At 38.5% G+C, this 27,184-nt stretch overlaps 1 protein-coding gene across 3 annotated transcripts in view; it reads left to right on the top strand.

Annotated features, from left to right (window-relative positions):
* The first annotated feature begins 5,302 nt into the window (after positions 1 to 5,302).
* Positions 5,303 to 27,184, top strand: part of fnip1 (folliculin interacting protein 1) — a 50,888-nt gene continuing 29,006 nt past the window's right edge. The window contains exons 1-7 of one of the 3 annotated variants that reach the window (XM_030153335.1): positions 5,303 to 5,479; positions 18,945 to 19,074; positions 23,259 to 23,396; positions 23,490 to 23,590; positions 23,990 to 24,064; positions 25,270 to 25,361; positions 26,285 to 26,368. In XM_030153335.1, coding sequence (XP_030009195.1) covers positions 5,388 to 5,479; positions 18,945 to 19,074; positions 23,259 to 23,396; positions 23,490 to 23,590; positions 23,990 to 24,064; positions 25,270 to 25,361; positions 26,285 to 26,368 — 712 coding nt within the window. In that variant the 5' untranslated portion in view covers positions 5,303 to 5,387. Of the gene's footprint in view, positions 5,480 to 12,570; positions 12,785 to 18,944; positions 19,075 to 23,258; positions 23,397 to 23,489; positions 23,591 to 23,989; positions 24,065 to 25,269; positions 25,362 to 26,284; positions 26,369 to 27,184 lie in introns of those variants that run through there. The other 2 variants (XM_030153336.1, XM_030153337.1) reach the window with 2 other exon arrangements.

The following is a 27,184-nucleotide window of genomic DNA, read 5'->3' as shown; positions in this document are numbered from 1 at the left end:
CAAAAAATATGGTTTGTTTACATAACAAACATGGCATTTAGAGGTTAAAAAAATATAACAGTTATTGAGTATTTGGCATATTTCTTTATAGCTCAAGTTGATGAAACCCAAAAAAAAAAAAAAAAAACAGAAAAAAGAAAAAAAAAAAAATTAAAAACAAACTGTATAAAAACATTTTGACTCTACAACACCACATAGACTACACGCTTTTGGTGATTGGGAAGGGCCTCTCCGGGTGGGACACCAGAGGGATAAATGAGGTCCATAAATCATAATAGTCCTTCCTCCACTGATCTGGAGTATTGTCTTGCTTATCAATATCATATATGAAGATGTAAAATTTCATTAATGTTCCGTGTGTTAAAACAACACAATCTCATTAACTGGACCTCTCTCCTCCACACTCCTGCCTCATAACTTTCAGAGCACAAGAGACTCCTGCCCATCAAGTGTTATGATGCATTACCAGAGGAACCTGAGGTGGAGGAGATCAATGTCCCGAATGTCAACACAAGCTTCCATTTGTTGGTGAGTCCTCTAATATGGATCCATTTTCAAATGCTGAACTGTAATATCTGAGAAGTACTACCGCGTATATACCTCATCGTATTAATGTGGATACTTTGAAGATAATGAGGGTACACAAGCTTTAAAATTGATGATTTTTAAAGTTTTTGTCTAGGTTTCGTGTACATATTTGTTCATTTTTCTCTGCATCTACTGTATACGTGTACACACAGACTAGTGTGTCCACACCAGCTAAGCTGAAATCTGAAGACCAAGTATGGACGTCTAACTTAGACAGTCAGATGACTGAACAAGAGGCTTTTGAAGGTGGTGGAACTGACATAAGACCTCAAAACCTGACTCTAGAAGACATCTCAAGTTCCAGCTTAAAGATAGACATGTCCTCAGACTCTGATGATGATGACGATGAGGAGGAGGAGAATGAAGAAGAGGAGAAGGAAGAGGATGAGTGTTATTCTTCCGACTCTGAGACCAACAGCAGCCTGCCTTCACCTGAGATTTTTCGAGAAGAAAAGTATGGTATGTGATCCACTATTACTGTATGTCCACAAAGAAATTATACAGTTGCTTTATCTTCTCTTTTTTCTCTCCTCTCCTCTCCTCTCCTCAGTGGAATCATTCATGTTACCCATCAACGAGGATCTGACAGGATTTCATTTCGCTGTAAAAAACTCCACCTTGCTGGATCTGAGCCACGCTAGGAACATCCACATGCATCAACCCCCCAACCTCTCTATAATCACAGGTAACGTGAAAATATGTAAGAATATTCAACACTTATCGGCCATTATTTAACAAAGCAAATACTTTCATGGAGAAAAATATTACACAGTTTAGAGTAATAAAAAATAAAAAACTAAGCTACCTGCAGCACCAAAAAAAATTGTTCTATTGAGGTTCAAACTTGAAGTATTCCATCTCTAGACAGATTGAGACACACCAGTAGCCACAATAAAATATTGCTTTTGTAAATTTCTAAAAACCACAGTGTAATTTCAGCATAATCTAAATATAGAAAAAGATTGCAGCTCACTTTAATTTTTAACTAGATACTTGCAGATAACAACTGAAGGTGTTCTATCTGCACTCTTCTGTTTTACTGTTTTAAGGATTCCATTTTAATTGTGTGTTTGTAACTTGTCTCTTTTCCATTTATGTAAAGCACTGTGAACTGCTCTGTGTATGAATTGTGTTGTACAAATAAATTTGCCTTGCCTTGCTATAAACCATTTATTAAATCACATCTGTATTGACTTTCCCTGTATTAAACTAAAACTCTGATATCTTTTCTAACCATAATCAAGTGCTGTTAGTAGCAAAACCTAACCATTAAAATGATTACACATTTAAACATATTTAAAACAATATGTTTGCAAAAATGTAGGTACAAACGTTGAGATGAAACATTTTTTACTTCTGAAACATTATAAACATCTGTTTTTTGCAGAAATATACATGAATACGTAGAGAAATGGTGAATTACTTAAGTTATTCATAGAAGATGACACTTTTTTATTTCCTTATGTTTAAACAAATAAATTTCTATTTGCGTTTTGCCAGTTGAAACTTTAACTGGACTGAGATAAACACTAGGAGTGGGCGTTTACTTTCTGAGGTTGAATAATTGTGCCAATTTAAGTCAATTGGTTAGTTGTGGTGTCATTGTTAACATGATCCCTCCACCCAAATCAAAATAGCATTATTATTATTATTATTATTATTATTATCATCATCATCATCATCATCATCATCATCATCATCATCATCATCATCATTATTATTATTATTATTATTATTATTATTATTATTATTATTATTATTAATAATAATAATAATAATAATAATTTTAAAAAACCTGACATGACCAAATGTCCACCACCACCAGAATACCATTAATTTTTAAAAAACACTTGTATTTGAATTAAGTTATGCAGCACTTGGGCAGAAACAGTGCCATGAGCATAAGTTTTGCATCCTTATGCAGTAAAATAATCAGAAACAGAGTCAATTCTTAAAAAAAAAAAAAAAAGATGTCAACTATGCCAGGAAATCAACTAATCAATTATTCATGCATATCCCTAAATAACAGTAATAAAGGTTCAGCGTGTGTGCTGTGACATCTATTGATGCCCAACCTTCAGCAGCCCCTAAAAACACAAAAGCCCCTTGTCAGAAGGATTGTCCTTTTAGATCAGGGCTTTTCAATTTAACTGTGGTTCACACCCAAACGTAGCTGGTGACATTAATGTAACTTATTGCTAATTGTTACATGCTATAAAACTGAAACAAGTAGAAGAGTGAATTTGTTCAAAACTACAGTTGAAACACAATAATGTAAACATGGTGGGTTCCGTCAACAGTGACCCACTTCCATTATAAATATAAACTCATCTCAGCTCATTCTAAGTTAATGAAAATGTACTGGTTCTTAATGTTACATGATAACACACTAATTAAAACATAATTATATATATTATGCTCCATTTTTGGCAATTAGAGCTTCCTAAAGCCCCCTAAATATTCAAAGTTTTTAGTTTTATAAAGTATGTAGTGAGTGAATTTCAGTGTGTTTGGTTATCATATAAAGACTCTTTTTTACTTTTTTGATTTTTATTTTTTATTTTTATTTTGTTTGTTTATTTGACAGTGAAAATGAACATTAATTCACATTTCTGTTAATGCACCAGAATCAGCCAAATAGTTTTTTCTCATTTGCAGTCCCTGAGCAAATGTTAAAATATCACTCTAAAACCTAAAGTTACATAAATACAATATTATGTACAAAAGACAAAAAAACTTACAAATACCTAAACACAGATGAGTACTTAAAGAGTGTTAAAATAAAATTAACCAATACATTGCACATTAGACAAAGTAATAAAGGACATATAGACTGCATCTACAGTAGACTATGCAGACCTTGTGTTATTGTAATAAAACAATGAATCTACATTGAGTCTAATTTTGTGTGTTTGTCCGGTTTGCAGATGCCTCTACAATTCATGCGGAAAATACTTGCGAGGTCAGGTAAATCGGGTAGATTTGATAAACATCTAACCTGTATCACATTTCAAAAGTACATTCTTAACATGCTGACCTAAATAACCAAAGCCGGTTTAATAACTATCTTTTCTTTATCCAAACAACAGCAGAAGACATGCAGAAGAATCTAAAGTACATGTAGACTCTGGTAAGCAGTAAAGGACATTTATTCTGATGGCTAATGTGTCAAGTAGAAATTAATTTCAGTTATTATAAATGATCATTTTGTGTTTTTTACATCCCCCATTTAGGCACTAAAACACCCAAGAAGGAAACTCCACAAACTGTAAGTCACCTGTCTTAACATACAATCTTATATTTTAGTTTGAATGATAAGCATATGAGTTTTAAACATGCATTTATTCTTCAGCATGTCATGAGAAGGCCCATTACACACAAGAAGAAGGTATGGTTCAGAAGTCCTTTATTTGACAACTCTAACAGAAAACCCACCTCAGCTACCATAATTAACACCACTGAATCATTGCAGCCATGTTGCCCACATGAGCAGATAAAGCCTGACAGAGATACCTCTAGAGAAGGTGAGATAAGTCATGGTATAATGCTGACACCAGGCAAGGCTGGAAAAAGTGGCCCAGAGCAAGTCAAGGTGTTTGATTTTGTTGACAAAAGTGCCATGGATGTGATGTTAGAAAAAATGAGAGAAAGATGTGCAAGACTCAAAAATTTTCCTCTGTTTCCTCATACGGCTGCAAAGTAAACACAGTCGGTTCTGTTGTGGTATCTAATGTTATTATATTGAGAAAAGGTGTCTCAGTCTCTGAGTGTTATCTTACGTTCCAGTTCAGTCTAACAGGTGCATGTGACTGAAAAGAAATACCTCAAGTGGAAAATGTTAAATTGGTATTTAGTCTCAAATTATTGAACGAGATCAGTTTAGTGGTACCCTTTGTCGCTCTTTCCTACCACCTAGCAATTTGTTTTTATTGCATGCAGGCTTTGCTCACATTTGGTCATTTACAGGTGTTTTGTTCTATGTATAAGAATCTGTGTTTTATTCAAGAAAATACATTCAAACAAGTCTTTACAAAAAAAAATGTATTGTACAAAATAACCACTAGATGTCAGGCCTTTATTCTTTAATCAACATATCATCTTCGACAACTACTTTTCACATCTTTAAAGTTAGTATATTTTTTTAAATGGCTTGTGTAGAAGTAACATTGTGCATTTATTTTATACATTCTGTATTTATGTATCTTTAGCAAATGTATGTCACTGTCAAAAGGTTCAATACCTATAAGATAAATGTAAACTTGTACTATTCGTGACTATTATTGTGTTTTTCTTTGTTGTGTTCTATACTCTACATTGTTTTCTGCAGTTAGACTCTTTAGAAAAATGTTAATTTATATAATTGTGGAATAAATAAAAAATAAGTCAAATTGAATAGTTTTTTCTGTTTTTTATAGCATAATTTCCGCTTTGACAAATACCTCTGTTGGAAGGGAGGTATTTTAAGGATTTTTGTCCGTGTCTTAAAAACAATACACCCTCTCGCATGTGCGATTTGTGCGAATAAATTTCATGCCGTCACGATTCCCGACAAAACATCAACACGGCGAATCCACTGACCACGTGGTACCGAACCAAAAATACCAGCCAATCACGTATTTTGTAGTAGCAGCAGCGTCCGGTCGACGAATCAGAAAATTGCAGTGAGTTACCAAGCAGCTCCTGTGACTAATGCCTGTCATATGACTGTGACACCCATGGAGACAGTTACAAGGAACAAGATTTGCTCTTGGATTTGAAAAGGAAAGAGACCTCCTGTACCGAAATTATTTTGGTACACGATGCCTCCGACTCTCTTCCAAAAACTTTTCAATAAGAGAAATGCATTTTCGTCGCCGCCCCCGAGATGTAGCAAAGAGGACCCAGCTTTCAGGTAGCACTTTATTGTGTGTATGTATGTGCGTGTGTGTATGTGCGCTTATGAGTGTTTGTGTGGAGTGTTGTACGTGTGTAACAACAACCTTATTTATGCAGTACCTGGAAGCAGGACAAGATTTTAGGCATGAAGAGTATTTTCAACTGGCAGGAAGTTTTCTGTTCAGCTTTGCTTAACATATGTTAGCCTAGTTTTGCTGATCTGAAGTGCAGGGGTACGTGTGGGACGTGTTGTGTTGTGCCTGTTGGTGAGGCTGGCTAGCATGCTAATGCTAAGCAGACGTTAGCGGGACTGATGCACGCGCTGTCCCTTTTGTGGAACTGGGCTTTTCTCAATAGGGAACACTTTGTTTGATCGTTAAAGTGTTAATTTTAGTATGCTGTTGATACTATATTGACAATAAAGTGATAATGAAGGCATTTTTTAGCCGGAAGTGTGCTGTAATCACATTATCAGTATCCTCGCCCAGAAGTTACAGAGGCAGTGTCCCGCTTTCGTCTTTGTCTACCCCGTGTTCCCCTTCGTGTTTTCTTCGCAAAGCTGGTTCATCTTGTACGATGGCGAAACGAGGAGCCAGATGTGCAAATAGAGCCACACTGTTTTGTTTCTTCCCGAGGTCCAGCCACGATAACGTGGTGCAAAGTACAACTGACTTTGAGTGAGCCCCAGCCGGTGGTCCTGTACTCTTCTCCGGTGCCTTCCTTCAGACGGCGGAGGAGGACACTGTGTGCTCTGTGTTGACGCACATGTGACTGTAGTCAGACACTGATCATAGATCCACCACAGACAGGGCTTCACTCTCCGAAGGCTTCACTCATCTGGCTATCATAAAATTGTCCGTTAGCTGATTTATGATGAAAGCGGGCCATGCGGATGTTTTTTCTGTGATGCAGCCATGTGTCACGCCGGTGGATGCTACCTGTTACTGTAGCTAGTGTGTTGCAATTGTGAAGGTTGGCACAAATACAACACAGTTGGTTATTTTGATTTGCCCTGGTTATTTAAGATGGCCCTGATTTCGAGTTCCTCACATCCACTTAAGCAGATAAACTTGACTTAAGTCTTGCATTCTAACCTTCATATCTCTTTTTGGGGAAAACATTATATTCGTAGTATAGTCACACATCTATGGAGTTATAGTGTTGCAGACGGTGACGTAGTTCTTAAGATAGATAACATCAGTTCCTTGTATATTTAACTAATAATCCTGGATACCGGAAACATTAATCTGTTTCAAGGAATTATTCTTAAACAAAAATCGGTTTCACTGTTTAAAAAAAAAAAAAGACATAACGTTTTGCTGCATTGTCCACAATGGCTTCATACACTAGACCAGGGGTGGCCAACCCTGCACTAGAGGCTCCGCATGTAAGGGAAAGCCACACAGCCCAAAACAAAATAAAAAATGTTAATAAATTATGGCCAGCGTATATTGTCCAAGTGCATCAGTTCTTAGTTTTTATTTTAAATCTAAATTCGACCAGTTTTAGCAGTATATGGTGATTAGTAGGATACTAGATCATCCTAGAGTTGCTTTGTAGGTACCCTGTGAATGTTTCTTCATATACACATTCTGGGTCAGGGTTGCATCTGCCACTAAGGGGAAAGTGCTCTTTTAGAGTTTAAATACACTTACCATGGAAAATATTGGTCTGAGCAGTCACCCATGGGTGGGTATATTTACCAGTGGACCAGGGAATTCACCTCCTCATGGTGCCACTTGCACTTTGGCCCAAGTCTGTGCCAGAGCACGTTCCAAGGCCATAAAGGTTCCCTGCACCCAGTGATATAAATGCTGTGTGTGTGTGTGGCTGGCTAGCCTCAGTCCTCCAGCAAACGGGCAGGCAGCAGGCATTTCTGTGAACCGGGTGGTCAGCTGTGCTCTTCATACCTCTGGCATGAACTCCCCATTCATCAGGCATGAATAGCTGTGGAGAGGACGGTTAGAAGCTGTTAGGAGATGGATACAAGGATAGGAAAGATGTGTGAGGGAGACAATGCCCAGCTTAGATAGTTTTTTTTACTCTCTAATGGATCATATGGTGTCTATCTTATTTGTTTTTTGTTCTGTAGATTTTCTGATAATCAGCTGTCCATATGGAACCACCACAGAGAGGTGGCTACATCAAAGCCAAAGTAGCACATTTTAATTTAATTATGTATTTATTGCACTTTTGATTTAAAAAAAAAAAAAAAAAAAAAAGTCGTAACAGTCCAAGTGCTAAAGACAGACTCCAGTTATCACCCAGAATGATAATCACTTCTCTGCCATTGTTAAACTGTCAGTGATGAGAGTCAGTGCTGATCTGTAAACATGTTGAATGAAAAGTTATTCAAAAGTTGGGCTCTTTTACAACTCTGTAACCCAACATAATGTATGACTCAAATCTCTGTCACAGCACAGAACTATCCTGTGAAGGATACCACTGAGGGCAGCAGGTTGGCTGACCCTGGGAACCCTAAAAAGCCTCTCTGGTCTCTCTGGCTGCAGCACCTGACCAGGGCCAGCATACTGTACATTACACCGAGAGCTCCCAGCTCATCTTGTAGACTGTCAGAGGTCTGTGTGTTAGCCAATAGCTTTGTCCTCCATACCCAGGCTGCTTGCCTTGACTGTCCCCTGCCACTGCTGCACACCAAGGAAACTTCCTTCACGACCAATACCGAACAGTTCAACATGCCTACCTGCAAGGAAAATAAGTGATATGTGTTTGTCTTTGAGACATGGACGCACTTGGATGAGTGTTTCCATTTTTAGCCTGTTAAAAATAAAATGAAATGTTTAAATGTGCAAATGTTGAAATGTTGCTTAGGGACTACAGATGGAAATTAGCACTGCTGCTACAATCTGACATATTTACAGCTGCAATTGTTGTAGATGTTCATTAATATACATTGTTCCAAATAAATAAATAAAAATATAATTCTGAAAACAAGGAGTTAATCATGTAAAAACGATGTGTGAAACCTAGTTGGGGAATATTCATTTTAACATAGACTTGATGAGTTGTCTTTAACACCTGGGTAGAAATATGATGACACAATGTGCTTTTTATCCAGGGAAATGCATTACATTGCTTATGGCAGAGCAGAATTTTCAGTTTTCAGTTGTATTTATAGTGACACCTTTCTATTGATAGTTTACATGAGAAGTCAAGTCTCAGGTTCCTGACTGGCATGGCGTCCTTCCTCCACCACGAACTTTCATAACTCTGTGTGTCATGTGAGGCATTCATCAATCTCAGGCTGTCATGCTTGTGAACGGTCACATGGCTGTGTTCTCAGTCACTGCAACTTGGATAGGTAGAAATATCATGTATGTTTGTCTCTTTCACTCTGTTTTTCTTGTGAATATTTAAATATTTTTAGCCTCATATATTCATATATGTGCTATAGCTTTTCACTGTTGCCCTGTCTGTTTCTATGTGTGTTTATCTGTGTGAACAACGCAGGCCTGCCATGGTTCTGTAAAGACGGCAACTGTCATCAGGTTCCTATCAGAGCTATTTTAAGTGGCCACACTCGGCCTTCTTAGAACTGCAGGGTCATGTTAAAGATATAGTTTTACGTAAAAGCTGCACACACATCGCACACATTCAGTTGCATACTGGTGAGTGGTAGTATTTTGGCTTAACATCTATTTAAGCCTGCATGTCGTGTTACTTCATGTGACAACATAACTTTGAGCACAGCCAAAAGTATACATTGCAGGGTTTTGAGCTCCAAAATTGTGTGCATCAGAAAAATGGTGAACTAAGGAAGAAAATTAAATGCCATATTTATCTTTCTCAGGTTTATGTGACACCTGCAATTCACTGTATCACTATAATCACCATGTGTTTGTTCATGAACAGTTTCCAGTTTCACAGCTATGCTGATACATGATACAATGGGGACAGGACCTTACAAACAGTACAACACATTTAGTAGACAGTGTTTTTGTTCAGTCCATTTTGGTGCAGTGCACTGCTATGAAATAGATCAAGATTTGGATAATAAGTGATGTAATATAATACATGCTAATTATTTGGGAAACTTTTCACACATTTCTGTGTCGAGCACAAATTCTGAAAACCATTCAGTTAAAAATCTGATCAGCACAGCAGGGCAGACTGTGATGTGGCACTAGACGTCTACAGAGAACCAGTAGTATGATTACTTCATCTAGTAGGGATCTGAGAAGTCAGACCAGAAAGGTTGCTCTTGTCCTCATTAGTCTGCTTTGAGGCTTCAGATAAGGAGGAAAAAAAGTAGCAAATGAAAGGGACGGAGGTAGTGAGATTGGTGGTTTGGTTGGACAGACAAGCTGATGGTGGAGCAAGCTGTAAATTGTTGTAATGCTGAGCTGTAATTGTATCTAGTATGACATTTTTGACCTTTACTTAAGAAGAAAAAGAATTGATTACCAGCAATAGAATATTCTGTGTCTAATGACAATTGATCATCATTGACCATTCACTCTGATTTCAACATAGTTTCCACTACACCTTGTTCAGCTTGATTGTCTGTTTATGTTTATGTTTATGTTTATGTTTACGCATTTGGCAGACGCTTTTTTCCAAAGCAACTTACAGGGGAAAACCAATTAAATCACTCAATCAATCAAATTTTATTTATATAGCGCCAGATCACAAAAAAGTTATCTCTTGACATTTTATATGTAGAGTTGGTCAAAACCAGACTCTAAGTCAATTTACAGAAACTCAACAGAATCCTCCAGGAGCAAACACTTGTGACTGGTGACAGTGGCGAGGAATCTGTCTGTTCATGTGATTCCTTATGAGACAAAGTCATACAGACATTACTACCATCATAGTCATTTAGTCATGTGTTGCTGAGTCAGAACTTGTAATAGCACTGAAATTTTGTGTATTGCATATAGTCACTTCACATCAACTGTGTAACAAGAAACACTTAATTTGCAAATAACACTTGATTAGGATACGAAACGCAGCATGAAACAAAGAATAATAATATGTTTATCCAAGTGTATTTTGTGAATTACAGGCATATATTTTTTCCTCAAAGTAACTACAGCAAAAAGCAGCTTCTGTGTGTTTGTATTCAAAACCTCACTTAACCATTCAATAATTGGATGAACTGTAACTTTGAGTGCAAAGACCCCTGGGCGTTGCAGCATTTACCCCCATGTACTCACACTCATGTGATCGCTGGAATGCAGAAATCCCTCAACAGGTATGCAGGTAGTCAGGTGCCTGTGAGTTGTTGTTTACTATTACTTAGTCAGAGCAAGTACTACATGTCCTACATTGTATATAGGCTGTGTTTTGCTTGAGATATCTGAAAGATAAGATGTTTTCTTTATTCTTCTTTGTCGTTCCACTCATGGTTTTCTTAGTGGTCGCCATGCCCTTAATATTCAGGTATCATCACAACATAGAAGGAGCTATGAGTAACAATAACCAGTGGGTAAAATGTGATGTATCAGGAAGTTTGTAGAAGCACAAGGGCTGACATGAGTCACATGAATAAATACACAGTTGCAATGCAGTCAGAACAGGTGTGTTTATCTGTTTGGCACTTTAGCATTTTTTGTAGAATACATCACCCTAATGGAAAATGCACTGTTTAATCTTGGTGTTTCTTGGTGTTCGGGTATTTTTAAACATACACTGTTGCCCATAAAGTTGGGATAAAACACTTTTACCTCTTCTTGTGAATTGATTGTGACAATGTGCACAAAGAATGACACAAAGACACAAAGAATGTGTCAATTCTTGACAGATTAAATGTAGTAACTGGGACTCAATATGTAATCATTGCACCAGGTCAAAGGTGATTACTGATGTGTACAAATACGAATAAAAAGAGGAATGTGTCAGGAAACAAAATTATTGCAACTTTATGGGCCACAGTGTATATTCATGCTGTATGCTCCATCTGCTATATCTGTGCAGTTTGTTGTATAGTAGCAACAAGTTTATTTATTAACACAGGATGTTTTACAAACTATATGAATCACTCCTTCACTCTGCTCTTTGTTTGTTCATGTTGCATTCATGCAAATTTCCTCCCTACATTCATGTCACAGAAGAATGCTAAGTGTTGTCTGAAAGACAATATTGCTGTAAAGAGAATTTTTGAGAATTTCAGCATAATGTAAAACATTGAGTTTGTCTTATCACAAATAAGACTTTACAAGCTAAATTTATATTGAAAGCATACCTGATGATCAATATCTTATTGTATGTTTATTTTTTGTATAAATACCCAGTATTTTATAAGTAACCTTGTTAAACCTTCTGCAACAGATACATCATTAAAATATCATAATAAAATACTGTGGCGTAGCCTGACGACACACTACCACTACTACAGCCAGAAGAACGTCACACAACTTGGACTGAGGAGGGGATATTTATGTCACTGTCTTTCTGTCTCTGACAAACACTAACCCACAGTCACACATGCACAGACGTTCCAGTGGCTGTGGAGAAAGCGAAGGCTCTTTGAGGTCAGCGAGAAGGCTGATGTCAGACTCTGCAGTCAAGCAAACTCTGATTACTTTCTTGTGACCTTTATCAGTGCATACTGGCAGGTTGCTTTTGCCCATGCTTCAATTCAGGATTCACATACAGTACTCTAGGCAACTGAATAGATTTTTTTGGGAATAGAACTGTCAAAAAATGCAGCCACACCGACTTGTTAATATCATTGCGGAATATATGTAAATTAGTGGGAATGTTGCACTGTTTGTAGGTGGAATATTATTTGTCAAAGCTTCTACACATTTTGTGTTGTGCACAAAACCTTAGAGCTTCCCTGCAGCCCCCAGATTTCACAAATTTACCTGATCCACTATGGTACACATTATGGGGAGTATCACTATGCCTATTTTTGGAATTAATCTACTAGAGAGGAATTAAATTAATCACCTATAACTCTTTTATTTGGACTTTTGAGTAAGTTATCTCTCTGTTCTTACAGATTTTTTTGTCTGTATGGAGGACAGAATGCAGGGAACAAGGAACACAAAGGGAGAGAGGAACAAAAAAGAGCTGGATTAAGAAACAACACACAAACAAATCCCCACAGTGACTCTCTTGTCACAGCGCTTTCTGGCAGTCAGCAGTGCCGGGCTTGCTGCCGCTGCTGTTGCTGTTGCTGCCTCTGTACTGACCAGCACACACTGTGCTCCTGTGATCACCTGACAGTCTCATGTTGTTGTGTGAATTTAGTTCACCGCTATTCTTAGACCTTGCTTTGCTGAGAGAGAAGAGAGGAGAGAAGACAGAGGGGAGAGGGCTGGGGAAAGACTGGCAGACTTGCAATGATGCCCAGGTAGGAGTTGGTAATGTTTAACTAGGCTTTGCATGCAGCCAGGTGGATGTGGTAGTGCTGGTCAGCAGAGGTTTGAGAGTAGTGGTCTGTGTTGTTTTCTTCTGATTCTGGGCTCTGCTGTGTGGTTGGAAATGTGACTGTTTGCATTAGTATTGAAGCAGAAAAAAATACTTTTTTTTTTTTAATAGTGAGAGGAGTTGTAGGGAAGATAAAGATTGATTGAATCAGTGCAGGGCACATTATGTAACATGGATTATAGGGTTTGTAGTGCAGCATGGCTTTTGTTTTTGGAAAGGGAACATCAACAGTCTGCTGTGCTTGGAGTTAACAGAGTTTCGATTTTACATATTTATTACCATACGGTGGTTCTTAACTTTTCATAAGGAAGTAGGTGAATCATTTTAAAACAGTGATGGCCATACTTGTCAGTTTACAGGCATTTGGGAGGATCTAATCTTAAATGGAGAAGCATTGGGACTTTATTTTTGTGGTTAACAGGTCTCTAGGGAACTTTATACAGTATGTTAGCATGCTTGTGGTTCCACTGAGCCAGGGGAAGATATTTTTTTTGGAGTAATTTTGGGTTCAGACAGTTGAAGTCAAAGGCATTGCAAGCATTTAGCGGTTATGAAGTCATGTGCTGCTTTTATGAATGACTCCCCTCTCCTCTGTCAGAGCTGTGACTGTCACAAGCTTACTGATGGGACACTTCCTCCTTCGCTCTCACATTTGCCACTTTGTCTCTTTTTACTTTGTATTTCTGCCTTAGATACATGAGACAGAGTTTAAGACACACAAATGCATAATTTTAATTTTGTGCGTTTTCTCTCTGCATCTGCTTTCTGTGCTAGCTGTGTCTTCACATTCACTATTTTCTGTTGTTCTCGGCTTTTGTCCTTTGTCTCTTGTCTTTTACACTAGCTATTGTCATGATCCTTTTCTTATGTTTGCCCTTTTCCTCTGTTCCTTTTTCTTTTTGAAACCATTTTCATGCTTTTCGCTTTAGTTGTTTACTTCACTTATATTTATTCCTTTTTCATCTACAATCTCACATTCTCAACAATAACAACTATGTATCTGTAGAATATGCAGATCTCCTCCGGGTTGATTTGAAATTGGCGTATCTCCTTGTTTTTGTTATTTTAACATTGATGTCATGTATATACATTGCTGGATTTCTGGAAAAACTAATACTTTCTTCTGTGTTCATCAATATGAAAACTTCAGTTTAGGTCACTGAAAATGATTATTTCTGAAAACTCCGGCCAAAGCAGAGATTTTGAAAAAATATATAATTTTGTGCTTGTGTGTGTAAACGGAGTCAAAGGGTCCTGAATGTCACAGAATACGATAGGGCTGCAACTAACAACAATTTTAATAATTGATTAATCTGTAGATTATTTTAATAACTAGTCGATTCATCGGATAAACACAAAAGACTCAATTCTCAAAGATTGGTATTTAACCCAAAGCAATATAGGCTGCAGACAAGTCACTAATGATTACACCCCTGCTTCAGGTATAGTTAGCGAGCACTAGCCCACTACCTAAACTTGTTATAGCTACAGATTAGCAAACTATAGGCTTCAACCATTTCCAGTAGGTAATGTTAGTCTTGTGGCCTGATAAACAGAGATGGATGAAAGCATTATAATTATGACAGCAGTGTCTGACTAGCTAGCGGGCTAAAGTAATCACGACACGTAGGCTGCCTTAAGCTAGGTTTATGTTCCCAGTGGCCACGACAACCCCGTTTGCCCGAAACATGGTGCAGCGTGGGATTTTGGCCCTTTTTTCTCCATATTCAAGTTTTGTTACATTAATGGCACATTACGTTTCGGGGCTGCTGTGGCCAGAGCGAACATAATGTAAAGCTTTAAAAATCTGGCCCGGCATCCGAAGCCTCAGCCATGCTGCTCTGTGTTTTCCTCTGTTATACTACACAGCGTGCGGGAATGCCTCAATACTAACGTACTTAAGACACAATCAACTACCAAATTCGTTGCCAACTCTTTTAAGAATCGATTTGGATCAATTTAATCGATTCATTGTTGCAGCACTAGTATACGACAAAATGCACCAACGTCATGTATATAGTCTTTGTTGATCCTAACCCTAACCCCATGACAGTGCTCCATGGCGTATATATGCAGGCCTGTGTACATGAAAAGTTTTCTGAAAACAATCTGGTGTGTATGATGATTTTTTTTAGAAAATGTAGGTGGAGAAATATCAGTTTCTATAGATACCTGGCTACGTGTATATGTGGCCTGAGAATGAGCAGGAAGTCTTTGGGATTGTACCTAGCAAATTCTTGATGAAGTCAGTTGATTAAAACTGTCTGTTCCCAGATGATATTATCCCAAACATACATCGATTTACCGTCAGCAGTTCATATCTGATGTATTACTAATGTAGTACAATTATGAAGATACAGTCTATTATTAGGTGTCATGTACCAGGCTAAAACAGCCACTTGATTCATAATCTCTTACACAAGGCTCTGTGATGGACCCATACAATGTAACCTGAGCCAATTATGTAGGTCTGGCATGTGTTATGTCAGACATAACAGATGTCATGCTCAGACTGGGTCATTGCTCTCGAAGGTATTTTGCTTTTGTTTTTGGATGAATCAAAGTATTAACCATCAGTCTTATTGAAAGGAAAATAACAGATCAGTCATTTAGTAGAGATGTCCACCGAGGGTTTGGGAAGGTCTGCAACATTTAGGCCTAGCTGTTTCTAATTAGTAGCTGAAGTACCTGTAGCTGCTGAAATGAGCATGCTCTATAGGATGGATCATAAACCTCAATGATAACAAACAGTGTCTGTGTTTTGGTTTGTTATTCAGAACATTTCACATGCCTAAGAGGTCAGTAATACTTTGGCTAGGTTGATGAGGACCTATGGGAGTGTCCTGAACAGATGGAGTCAGTGTAACTAACTCTAAAAAGACACCGGGTCATCTGTCTGCTCCAAACAGTGGAGTGAAAGTGCAGCTATACTGTGATCTCAGGCCTCAAAACAAACCTAGCGTTTTTTTGTCCAGGTCAAAGCTTTTGCTTTGTTATGTTTCTTTTGCTTTTATTTTGCTATGTCAGAGGCATAAAAACTGTTGATAGCTGGAAGATGTTCTGTCTGTGCTTAGAAATTTTATGCGATAGCACTGGCTGTCCCTATTGTGAATCATTCTAAAATTCATGGAGACATTTTCAGTATGGAACACAAATTCATCTTGTAAATGTAATAGATATGGACATTAGTATGCAGTTATCAGATTTCAGGCACACGTGGATGAGAAGAACAGTGCCGATTGTGCTTTATGCCTCTATCATTAATATCCACTATACATTGGTTAGCAGCAGCTCTGGTTACAACTATGTGCTACAGGATTATGCCACTTTTCCACTGACAGTATCAACTCCACTCACTGTGACTAATGACAGCTTTTTTGTCATGTCCATTGTGTGAGAGCAGAGACCACCAGGTACTATCAAATAGAGTTTCCAGTATCACCCTCACTGAGGTTCTAAGCAACCACAGACTGGTTAGTCCATGAATGTCACAGTGTTAAAATGTGCGTCACCAAGTAGCAAGGCAGGACACCAAGCCAAGCTAGTGAGAAATCTTTGAAAACATCTCAGCACATTTTCAAATATGCTCTATCTTGATAAATCAGCCACAGATTAGAAGTCAAAACAACTCATTTTCTAAATATTAATAATCCTAACCCGAAATTATAACTCTTAGTTTCATCCTTGGCCATTGCTGCCTTGCTTGTAGCCACAGTCATGCAGAGGAAGACATCACAACAGTTGATATTGTGTCACTATGATGACTACCTGCAGTGAAGTAATTCCTGCAGTGGAAATGCAGCATGCGGCTTCTAATGCTGAACCAAGTTGAGGCGAGTTGAGCCTACTGCAGAAAAAGCACCAGTAGTCTCACATAGTCAGACCTAGGTCTACATAAAAACACATTTCTTTGTCAAAACTTGCCATTTTCAACATGTATTTGCAGTTTGGAGGTTGGTGTTGTTCTGTCATGGAACAAGGGCGATTTTGAAAATGGGTACATATACATGGCAAAAGAGAGGATGATAACAAAAGATACAGTGTTGTCTGCATGAACTGTCCAACAAGTTCTTCTGGTATTACTGTGTTTCTAGGTCACACATGGTATGAGTAGCCCAAAATGACTTTGGTCTGACAAGTTAACATTAAACCTGCAACACATGACTCCCACCTCTCACATACACAGCCATCTCACCCTCCCTAAAATCATTTTGCCTGCAAGAATGCTGGTTATACTTTGACACCTGTGTTTGGTAAATATCAGTTCACATACATGGGAATGTTTATGTAGATCTCCTCTGTTTTAGAGACACATACCTTGTCTGGTGCTCCATCGAGGCTCACCAAATAACAACTCAAACAGCTTTTGAATCTGAGCTTGTGTGAGCTATTTTGTTGGCAGAGGAAATGGACTTAACTGTTCCTCCCCCAACATCCCTACCCCCTCTCTCCACCTAACCATGTACTATAAATGTTTGTGTTTGGGGACACTCCCTGCTCCCCGAATAAAAGGATATATTTAGCCTCAGCTCTGTGCCCATTTGCCTGACCCATCTATCCATCAGATCAGGGAGAAATCCTCGACTGTCTGTCTGTCGGTCCAATCCCCTGTCATCTTTATAGCCCCTACTAAATCAACTGGTGGGCTGAGTTTCTCCAAAAGCAAAAGGGGCTGCCAGAGCCCTGCAAGTGTGTGCTTGCACCCACTGAAGTGATTGTGGCAACAGTTTAACCAGACTTTGTAAGAATTCAGGTGCAAATATGCAGCAGCATCCCGACACCATATTACCTGAGATGACCAGCATTAAAAAGATGAGCTAAGTCACAGGTTGCTTAGCAACAGCCATGGAGCAGTAGTTCCCAGAAAACACAGCTTACTGTTACTTAACTATTTGGCAGTGTTTCTGCCCATAAGAAATGTATCTCTACAGAAGTCAGCAACAGTTAAAATTTAATACAGAGTTGAACAGTCAATGTGTTATTGATAGTAAAGAATAGGTCAAATGTATCATAACATAGCATTATAAATATTACAATATAAAGTGTTTTACCCCAACGACTATATCATATCCTCCAGGTGTAAGGGAACATGGTTGTTTAATACCCAAGCAAAAATCACATAATCAGCAATTTTGCTTCTTTCCTCCCTTCATTCACCAAGTTAAAAGTTATATAATTTTCAGTTATATGTTTTTGTACCTGATCTTTATTGACCTGTAGAAGTGCATTGGCTACAAAGGGACACAATTTCAGATATTTGATTTCAGTCAGCTATGAGTTAAGTTTTGTAAAACAATCCTGTAGCCATTAATCAATTAGCCCAAGTATTCCTTCAGTTGAGAACTGTTAAGTGTGGCGATGTACAGCCTCTCTTCACTCTGTAATTACTGCAGTGGACCAAGACTTGTTGCCTTCAGTGCTTGTTAAACTGAGTGAACTTGTACTGGGTTTGAAACCATTCGAATGTAAAGCAAAACAAGTACATTTTTATCTTTGTAAAATGAAGAAAGAGGGCTGGATATTATATTATATTTTGGGGAAGAAAGTCATGTGACTGAGTGGCGGCCTGTTGTCCGCCTGTACTGTTTATCTGTGGTAGCAGATAAGGATTAGGATGTCTTGGCATACTGAGTGTTTATGCCTCCCCACTGGTTGAGGTATGAGGTGGATGAATGGCAGCTGTGGCATGGAGTCGGTTCACACTGGCAGATGAAGGCTTTAATAGTGAATAACTAGGTTGTCGGTACATCATCTAGTAGTCAGTTTCCTGGATATAGACTGAGAAAGTAGATACCATGCTGAGGTTTAATGTGTTACACAAGTTCCCATCAATATTGAAACAGGCAGCGAACTGGACTGTTTGTGTAATGCTGTGTGACTTGAGCATTAATGTCCCTGTTTAAGCACAAATCTTAAAAATCTGAGAGCTGTTTTCTATTTATTAAGTTAATTTTCAATGCATTCTGCTACTTTATTGGCTAGTATTAATTGCCTTGTTTTCTCTCCCTCCTGCCTGTCATCCCTTTATCTCCCACCCATTTTTGTCTCTTCTACTCCACTATCCATCATTTCTTTTTATCTAGCTGGCCAATCCCCCAGCTGGAGCCCAGTCAGATCAGGTTGATAGTCTACCAGGACTGTGAGAGGCGGGGCAGGAATGTCCTCTTCGATTCTAATGCCAAAAAGAGGGGCACGGAGGAAACCCCCATCGCTGTAAGTGTCATCTTTGTTTTGGTTTATTATTGAAGGTGTTTTCACAGGATAATAATTAGACTCTTTTTGTAACAGATCCTTTTCTAATTTTGTAATTCCAGCTGTCAGGTGATGCAGAAGAGCACTTGCAAAAATCTGTGTTCTTCCCTTAAAATGTTTCTGTAATAAGGAAAGCTGCACATGGCCAGGTGCAAATCAAAATAGTATGTTTATTAATACATTTGAGCTTCTTTCTTGTCACACAGTGATCAAGGGATCAACAGAGATGCACGGGGTTGTTATAGGAGGGTTCTTGTTTGCTTATAATTATAGTTTTTATCAAGACTGTATAAAACACTTGGACATAGCCACTATGACATCTCCCACTGTGTTGTAGACTATTGTTTTTAGGCATCACTGTTCTTTTAGGCTCTTGTTGGTGGATCTCCATAACCCTGTCTTCAGAAGAACTGTCTGTCAGGAAAAACTGCTGTTTCTTCAATAAACACATTCTCCACAATCTGACTGAGCAGGCAATGAGTTATCAATCACACGTCAATCAAAGCTCACACTGCATTCTTCTATTATTAGCCTTAAAGTCTTCCTAATAGTGTAGGAATTTACCAAAGCCTCTAGTATTTCTAGCGATAAATTTCTTTTTTCTTTAATGGAAATCAGTTAGAGCTAGCAACTCTCAGCTGTCAGTGCTATTACTCTTTATTTCCACATTGGCCTCTTTCTTTTGTTCATAAAAACAAGGATAGTAACATGTTTGAGGTGCTAATATCTGCCTTTTTTTTCTTTAAAGACTTTCCTACTATTTGTAAAGCAGAGGGCTCTCCTTAATTCAAGTGATGCTAAAAACTTCTAAGCATGGCAGTTATGAAAGTAAAGAGGTCATCTACACTTAGAGTTTGTTGGACAGATGGTGTATATGCGTGTCAGCATATCTGCATATCTATCACAGCGTTAACACTCCCTTTTCCTGATGTTTAATTTTCTGATGGTATAAAGTTCTCCTGTAGTCGTGCAGTTTTTATCAGGGTGTGTGCAATAAAGGACTGGCTTTGTGTGAACAGCCTCTCCCATGCTGCACCTGTCAGCTGATTTTATTTTTGTCTTTTTGTTATTTATTTTTACAAACAGCAACAGAGTCACATTTCTTTTTCCGTAAGCTTTTTCAATAACATGCTTCATATTTTCATAATGCTGCTGCTGCTGCTGTGTGTTTCTGTCTGACCCTGACCGGTTTGTTCTGGTGCTCTTATCTCCAATAATAATAGCCTCAGCTGACAGCCCATGTGTAAGCAGCATTCTTTCATCCTCACATGACAGCCGTGTCACTCCCTGTCTGTCTGTCTGTCTGTCTGTCTCTGTATCTCTCTGCCTGTTTGTCTTTGTCCACTTCTTACCCTTCTATCCTGCTCTGAATTTCTCATATTCTTTTTACCTGTACGCATCTTCCTTCTTCCTCTGACTTCCTATTTATCTTGCATCTGTCACCTTTTAATGTCCTGATTACTGTCCTCTTCTCATTAAAATAATCTAGTTATTTTGGCTTCCCTCCTAAAATCCCCATGCTACCCTTTAAAAAGCTTTTTCTCCCTTTACCACTAGTACTTTATTTATACCATTTACTTGGACTCTTTAACTTTTCTCTATCTTTCTTTTCCACATCACCTCTGTAGAGCTCCTACTGTGTTACTGCTTTTTTCTATTTCTCTACCTACTTTTTTGTTTTTACTCCTAAACATATTTCCGTATAGTTTCTTCATCTGTTCTCACCTGTTACTATGTCTTCTGCTTCCTCTGTGGTCTACATAACTCAACTAGCATCTTTTCATTCCGACATGGCTTACTCTTTCTGTCTGTCGTCCAACGACTGACTCAGCTTCTCTTCGCTGTTTTTCCATCAGCCTCATATTCATGACAACAATTTTGCTGTCGCACAAAGTCACTTTCACACCATGACTGGCACCTATATGATTATCTATCGTTCAACGTTCACAGGTTTAGAAATGAGGATTTGTTAAGGCATTGAATTTAGCTTAGAGCTGCATCTGGATGGCACAGTGAGATTTGTTTTTGAGCTTTGGCAAAAACACAGAGTAAGAAGAATTAATTTTGGTGTCTTTTGCCTGAATGTCAATTTTTTTGGTGAATTCTGCATTTTTCAGCTTCTGCGTTCACCTCTATCACATGATGTTTGTTTTTTGTCAACTCAGGATTTTGAGAGAGATCAACAGCAGAAAGAGGCAAGGCACAGAGAAGTGGAAATGAGCCAGAGATGACCAGACAGATGCATGGGAAGGTTGAGACGGGGGTGAAGAGAAAGACAGAAAAGAACAGAGCAGACAGCAACAGACGAAGTTGATGAAGGGAAATCTACATATAGATAGAGCTAGAGAAGTGAAATCTGGTGAAGTAAAGGAATGGATTTGAGGGAGAAAGCAGGAAAAGGAAGAAAGAGGGATGAAGTTGGAGCGGTGGGAGGAGGGGGAGGGAGGGGGAGAACGATTGCAGTGCTGCTCGTTCACGAGTTCCTGAGAAAGTCATATGACTGGCAGTCACATGCTGCTGGCCTCTGTGTACACGCCTCACACTGCACTGCAGCAGACAAAAACACACACACACACCCACAGACATACACACACATACGCACTAAAACACAGTCCAAACCAGAATTATAATAGCTTTATTAGCATGCCAGTTATGAAATCACTCACTAGATATTAATGACTATAAATACATAATGAAAGTATCAGGCAGCTGAAGTGTCTATAGTGTTTTTAAAATGTTCTTCTCTCATTATATCTGTTTCATATTTGGGTCTCCCTCTTGTTTGTCTTCTCACTCTCTCTCTCTCTCTCTCTCTCTCTCTCTCTCTCTCTCCCTGTGTTCACAAAGACAGTGGTTTCAAGTGAGCCATTACCAGAGCCTGACTAAAGAGCACTCACAGACACCCACACACACATAGACACACACACACACACACACACACATGCCCTCACCCTCTCCCTCTCCCCCTCCCGTTCCCTACCCTCCCAAATGCATTCCTCCTGAATTGGCTGCCAAGTTAAGAAGGCACATGACACCGACTGATTGAGCTCACATTGCTTTTAGTTTGCTGTTTACAAGTGCTTCCAGATTATGTTTCAGTATTTTTTTATTTGATCACATCAGATGAATGTATCTTTTCCAAATTTCCAAATACCACATTGTTATGGACCACTGAGTTTTTGTGTTTGACAGTGGTTAAAATGTTGATATCTTGAGGTAAAAGTAAAGCAAACATTTGGCTCTCATCTATTTTTTTTTTACTTCCATACTGGGGCTACCCCCGTTTCTGTTTTACGTGGGAACAAACACAAGAGCATAAACATCTCCGTCCTTCATTATGATTATAATTGTTCTTGTTAGCCTAAGGTGTGGAACTCATTTTATTTCAGGAGACTCATTCAGCCCAATATGAGCTGAAGTGGGCTGGACCAGTAAAATAATAACAGTGAAAGAAGTAAAATTACATTATGGAAGTGTTTGCATCTACAGAGTTTCCCTAAAGAATGTGAATAACATGAACAACCTGACATATATCAACAAAAATAGGTGCAATTTTAACAATATTATGCCTCAATTTATCATTTACACATGTGCATTACAAATTACAGATAGCAGTGGATCTACAAATGCACAAAACATTTAGTAACAGACAGGATATTGTTAAAATTATAGTTATTTCTCTGAAGACCTTTCATGTTGTTTATGTTCAGGTTATCCTACGTGTTGTGTGAAAGGATAGTTTGTAAATGTCAACATTTTAATTGAATTTAGCTTTTTTACACTAAAAGAAAGAGACAAATATAGTTGTTGTTATTTATAGGTTATTAAAATAGGGTTTTACTGGTCTAATCCACTTTAGACCATATTGGTCTGTATGTGGAACCTGAACTAAAAAAGTTTTAACACCATTGATTGTTAATTTCTTCAGTGTAATTTTTGCGTTCCAAAAATTCATCCCACCGGTTGGCTTGGATCCTTTGGCAGGCCGATTTTGGCCCACAGGCCGTATGTTTGACACCTGTGTTGTAAGCTGGAAAAAAAAACACGTCTTTTGTGTTGCTTTTTCTTCTTAATGTTTAAATTCTAGCAGTTCATTTAGATTGTGTTTCTGGCTTTTTGGTAAATGCCATCGTTTTTTTCAACAGAGCACAGAGAGCCAGGTTAAGATGTTTGGGAAATGTTGCCAGCTCCGTCCTACGGGGGGCAGCAGCAGTTCCTTGGACAGCTCCTCCTCCTGCACCTCAGAAACACGGGAGTCTAAGGAGCAGGGCCTTCGCTTCCAGGTAACACACATATACAAAGATGTGTATAAAAGGGTTCATATGATCCTGTTATGAACAATTAAAAACTGTTTCTGGTCCTCTGCACCTCTTCAGGGTTCGAGGTGTTCATCAGATGTGGTAATGCTCGGGGAAATGATGTTTGGCTCTGTGGCAATGAGCTACAAAGGCTCCACATTAAAAATCCATCAGATCAGGTAAGTAAGGCCATTGATGGGTGTGTGTGTGTGTGTGTGTGTGTGTGTGTGTGTGTGTGTGTATGTGTGTGTGTGGGGTGGGGGGGCTTTTCACCTTCTTACTGTAAAAATCTTCTGTAGTAGTAAAGGCAGGAAGATTGAAATGTTATAATATTGGCATAACTTTTTGCCACATATGTTAGCATTATGAAAGATGTAGTGCAGTGTTTATAGTTAAGATACTGCATCCTGAGAATCAAGTAAGTGAACAAAGAAAAGAGATTAGGCAAAAAAGAAACTGAATTGATGATCCAATTAGATTAGATGTGAACGAGTTCGTCCTCCACCGTGCACATGATTATATGAACTGAACACACATGCTTATCTTTGTCCCTGTGCTATATACTGTCATCATATCAGATCGCCACCTCAACTGATGCTGAGTAAGGTCTTCACGGCAAGGACAGGAGGCAGTGTGTATGGCAGCCTCAACACGTAAGCACACACACACGCACACGCACAGGTTTTGCTCTGATTTCTCCGGCAGTCTGCTCAATAAGCCAGTACATGTAGATACACTTTGATGTTGTCTTTTCTCTCTTGCCCACTCCATCTGTCTTCAGTATAGTCCATATTTTTTGCACTTATGTCAGCTAAGGATACAGTCTTTCTGTATGTTGTAGATTCTCACTGTAATTTTTTACTGTTTATCTATATTTCTATTAACTTACTTAACGCATAAAGACCCAAACAGCCCCTGGCAACCAAAATCATCTACTGATCTGAAATGTTTAATAACTTCTGAACCACTAAACTTATCAGTACATTGAAATGATTCAGATAAAATGCAGTTTGACATCTTTTCATAATCACCAGATATGATACATTTGGATGTTCAGAGGCTTTGTAATGAATGTAGAAACACTGTTAACTTCTACAACATTGATTCACCAGTGAAACACATGGAGTTTGTTAAATTACAGTGGATGGACACACTTGGTTTATGTTCAGTTAATGATAGATTTGGTGATAAAGTCATCTTTTCTTCAGTTGTCTCTGTTTCTGAAATAACCTTTGAATTTACTCTGCATTTTAAAGAACGTCTACATGATCAGAAAAATAAATATAGAAAAATACTTGATTTTCACTGAAAAAAATGCAAAACACAGGATAATATAATAAATGGTGATAAATCATTTAGGGAAGGTTAAATATAGAGAAGAATTAATTTGGGAACTGCCACAAAAGTAGTTTTGTCTTTATGGGTTAATATCTCTAATATTTGGTAGTTTTGTTTAGTGGTTAAACAGTTACTAACAATTAAATTAACAATTAAAAATGCACTACTTTCTGTGTATGTGGCTGCCTCTGTTTGTCTGTTGTCACCAATCAGTGTGCTCAAGTAAAGCCACAGTTCTTTCTGACTGGTCACATGTTATCTAATCATAACGTATCCAAATTTATTTCTGATTTCAGTAGTTATTATTTTTAATTCCTTCAGACCCTTGTGAAACCTGAGAATAAATACTATTGGAATATTACTGAATTGTACTGTTAGATTCAAGGTACTTAAAAATGTTGTTAATTGCAAATGTATATTAGTTCCAAATATCATTTATTATTTTCCATGGTTGCTAATAGTCAGTATACTTACTTTTCCACAGTCACATTTATTGTATTTTGTGTTTCATCCTAAACAGGTTACAGGACAGCCTAGAGTTCATTGGACAGGACAGCAACACTCTTCGGCCTGATCAAAACACAGGGCCCAGCAGTCTGCTAGGGAACATAGGTAAACCAGTCCTACATCAAGCTTTTTTATGAAAGGGTTTCATTAACCCCTCCCCTGTTCATTTTTTTCCAAAGCAGGTTCATCTTCATTTTGATTAGAGATAGACGCTAACTGCTGTCACTTCCCTGTTAGCTTTATTTTTATGTCTTCCTGGAAATCAGACTCTAATCTCTAATCTCATTTGAACAACACCTGTCTGTGTCAAGTGTTGCCATCACATACAACATAAAGCACAGTACAATGTGAATTCATGTTTGTTCAGGTTGTAGCAGAGTTGATGTTTTTCCTCCTGACCCTCTAACATTCCTGTTTGAATACAAACCAGACTGGATCGACTCTGCCAACAGTTCTCCCTCCTGGCTCCCCTCTGCTAAGCTCAAGTTGGAAAACTTTCAAACTGGCTTTGCAAGCACAAGTTTCTCAGCATATTCGTGAAATCAGCTGTTATCCTACCAAAGCTATATATCTCATCTATGACTCATCAGGTCTTTCCCTGAACCTCATGATGACTCTACTTGTTACCAGAGAGGAAAGGTTGACTTGGAGTCTGAAAGAATACAAACAAAGAGCGAATGAGAAAGAATACAAAAGAAAAACAGTTGGCAGATTCTTTCTTTGTTCTTATGCATTTCCTGTATTTCCTCACAGAAAAAAACTGAAGAAAAACATTGTGTTAATAACGGCCTTTCTTATATTTTTATCAGAGGAGTTGTGTTTTCTGTGAGGGATACCATTCTTCCCATTTGTCTGTCTTGGAGCTTTAATAGCTCCTGTAAGTCAGATGTAACTGCAGGATGGTTGTACAACAGGAGGCAGCCGACTTTTCCTGCTTACTTATTCACTAACCATGGTTCATGTTTTTTTTGTCTTTCTCTTTTCCTCCCTCTCTTCTTTTTTTCCATGTTTGTGTTTGTGCTGCGCAGGATTTTCTCAGCTCTGCAGCCCTCGACGGGCGTTCTCAGAACAAGGCCCTCTGCGCCTCATCAAAAGCGCATCTTTCTTTTCAGGTTGGCGCTTAAAACCGGGCACCACTGAAGTGTGCCGGTTGCATGCATGTGTGTAGGCTACAGTTGCAGTAGCGTTGGTTGTAGGGGCCTTGAATTGCATGCCTGTGTGGAAGCAGCAATAGCATGCAGTAACAAAACATACTTGCAAATAACATGGGTCAGACAGTCACTGCAGAACAAAATACTGATTTGGATGAATGAGACTGCCACTGTCATCTGCTTTATCACCCTATTAAGTGACCTACCAGTGACTGTAGGTGCGAGCTCGTTCTAACAGCACTGAGAAATAATTCCTCCCAAAACCTTAGCTGTCAATCATGTTTTTCAATGCTATATGGTCGCGCTGTCTGACTCAGGCCTGCAGGTGTGTAATGCATGCAGAAATGGTGTGCATGGGATGCTCACTGGTGTTGGTGGCTGTAGTTCTAGGCATAGATGTAGTTGTCACTTGCCGTTCTTTCTTTTGTTTTCTCACCTCAAGTCACTGACAGTGTCTCTGATACTTGGGCAATGATTTTAGGCTTTACATTTGTTTTGGCTATCAACAACAACCACATCCCAGACATTCTCCCCACGCTTTTCTAACTGACTGTTTGTGTTTCCTGTGTTTTTTTTTTTGGTTTTTTTTCACCCAATTGATGTGTTGAAACCTGCCTGTGCATACAGAAACACATTCATATACACCGGAGCTCACATTAATGCACCAATCCATACAGTTATACTATACAGCTGGTGGTGAAATGCCTTATGCAGTGCACCTTAGTGGTAGTTTTGAATGACAGGGAGCATTTTCTGTCCTATTTTACTCTGCTTTTT

The sequence above is a fragment of the Sphaeramia orbicularis genome, chromosome 14 (genome assembly GCF_902148855.1).
Source record: "Sphaeramia orbicularis chromosome 14, fSphaOr1.1, whole genome shotgun sequence".
In the NCBI taxonomy this organism is placed as follows: Eukaryota; Metazoa; Chordata; class Actinopteri; order Kurtiformes; family Apogonidae; genus Sphaeramia; species Sphaeramia orbicularis.
The sequence above is the reverse complement of the archived record's forward strand: the minus strand, read 5'-3'. Positions and strand labels throughout refer to the sequence as shown.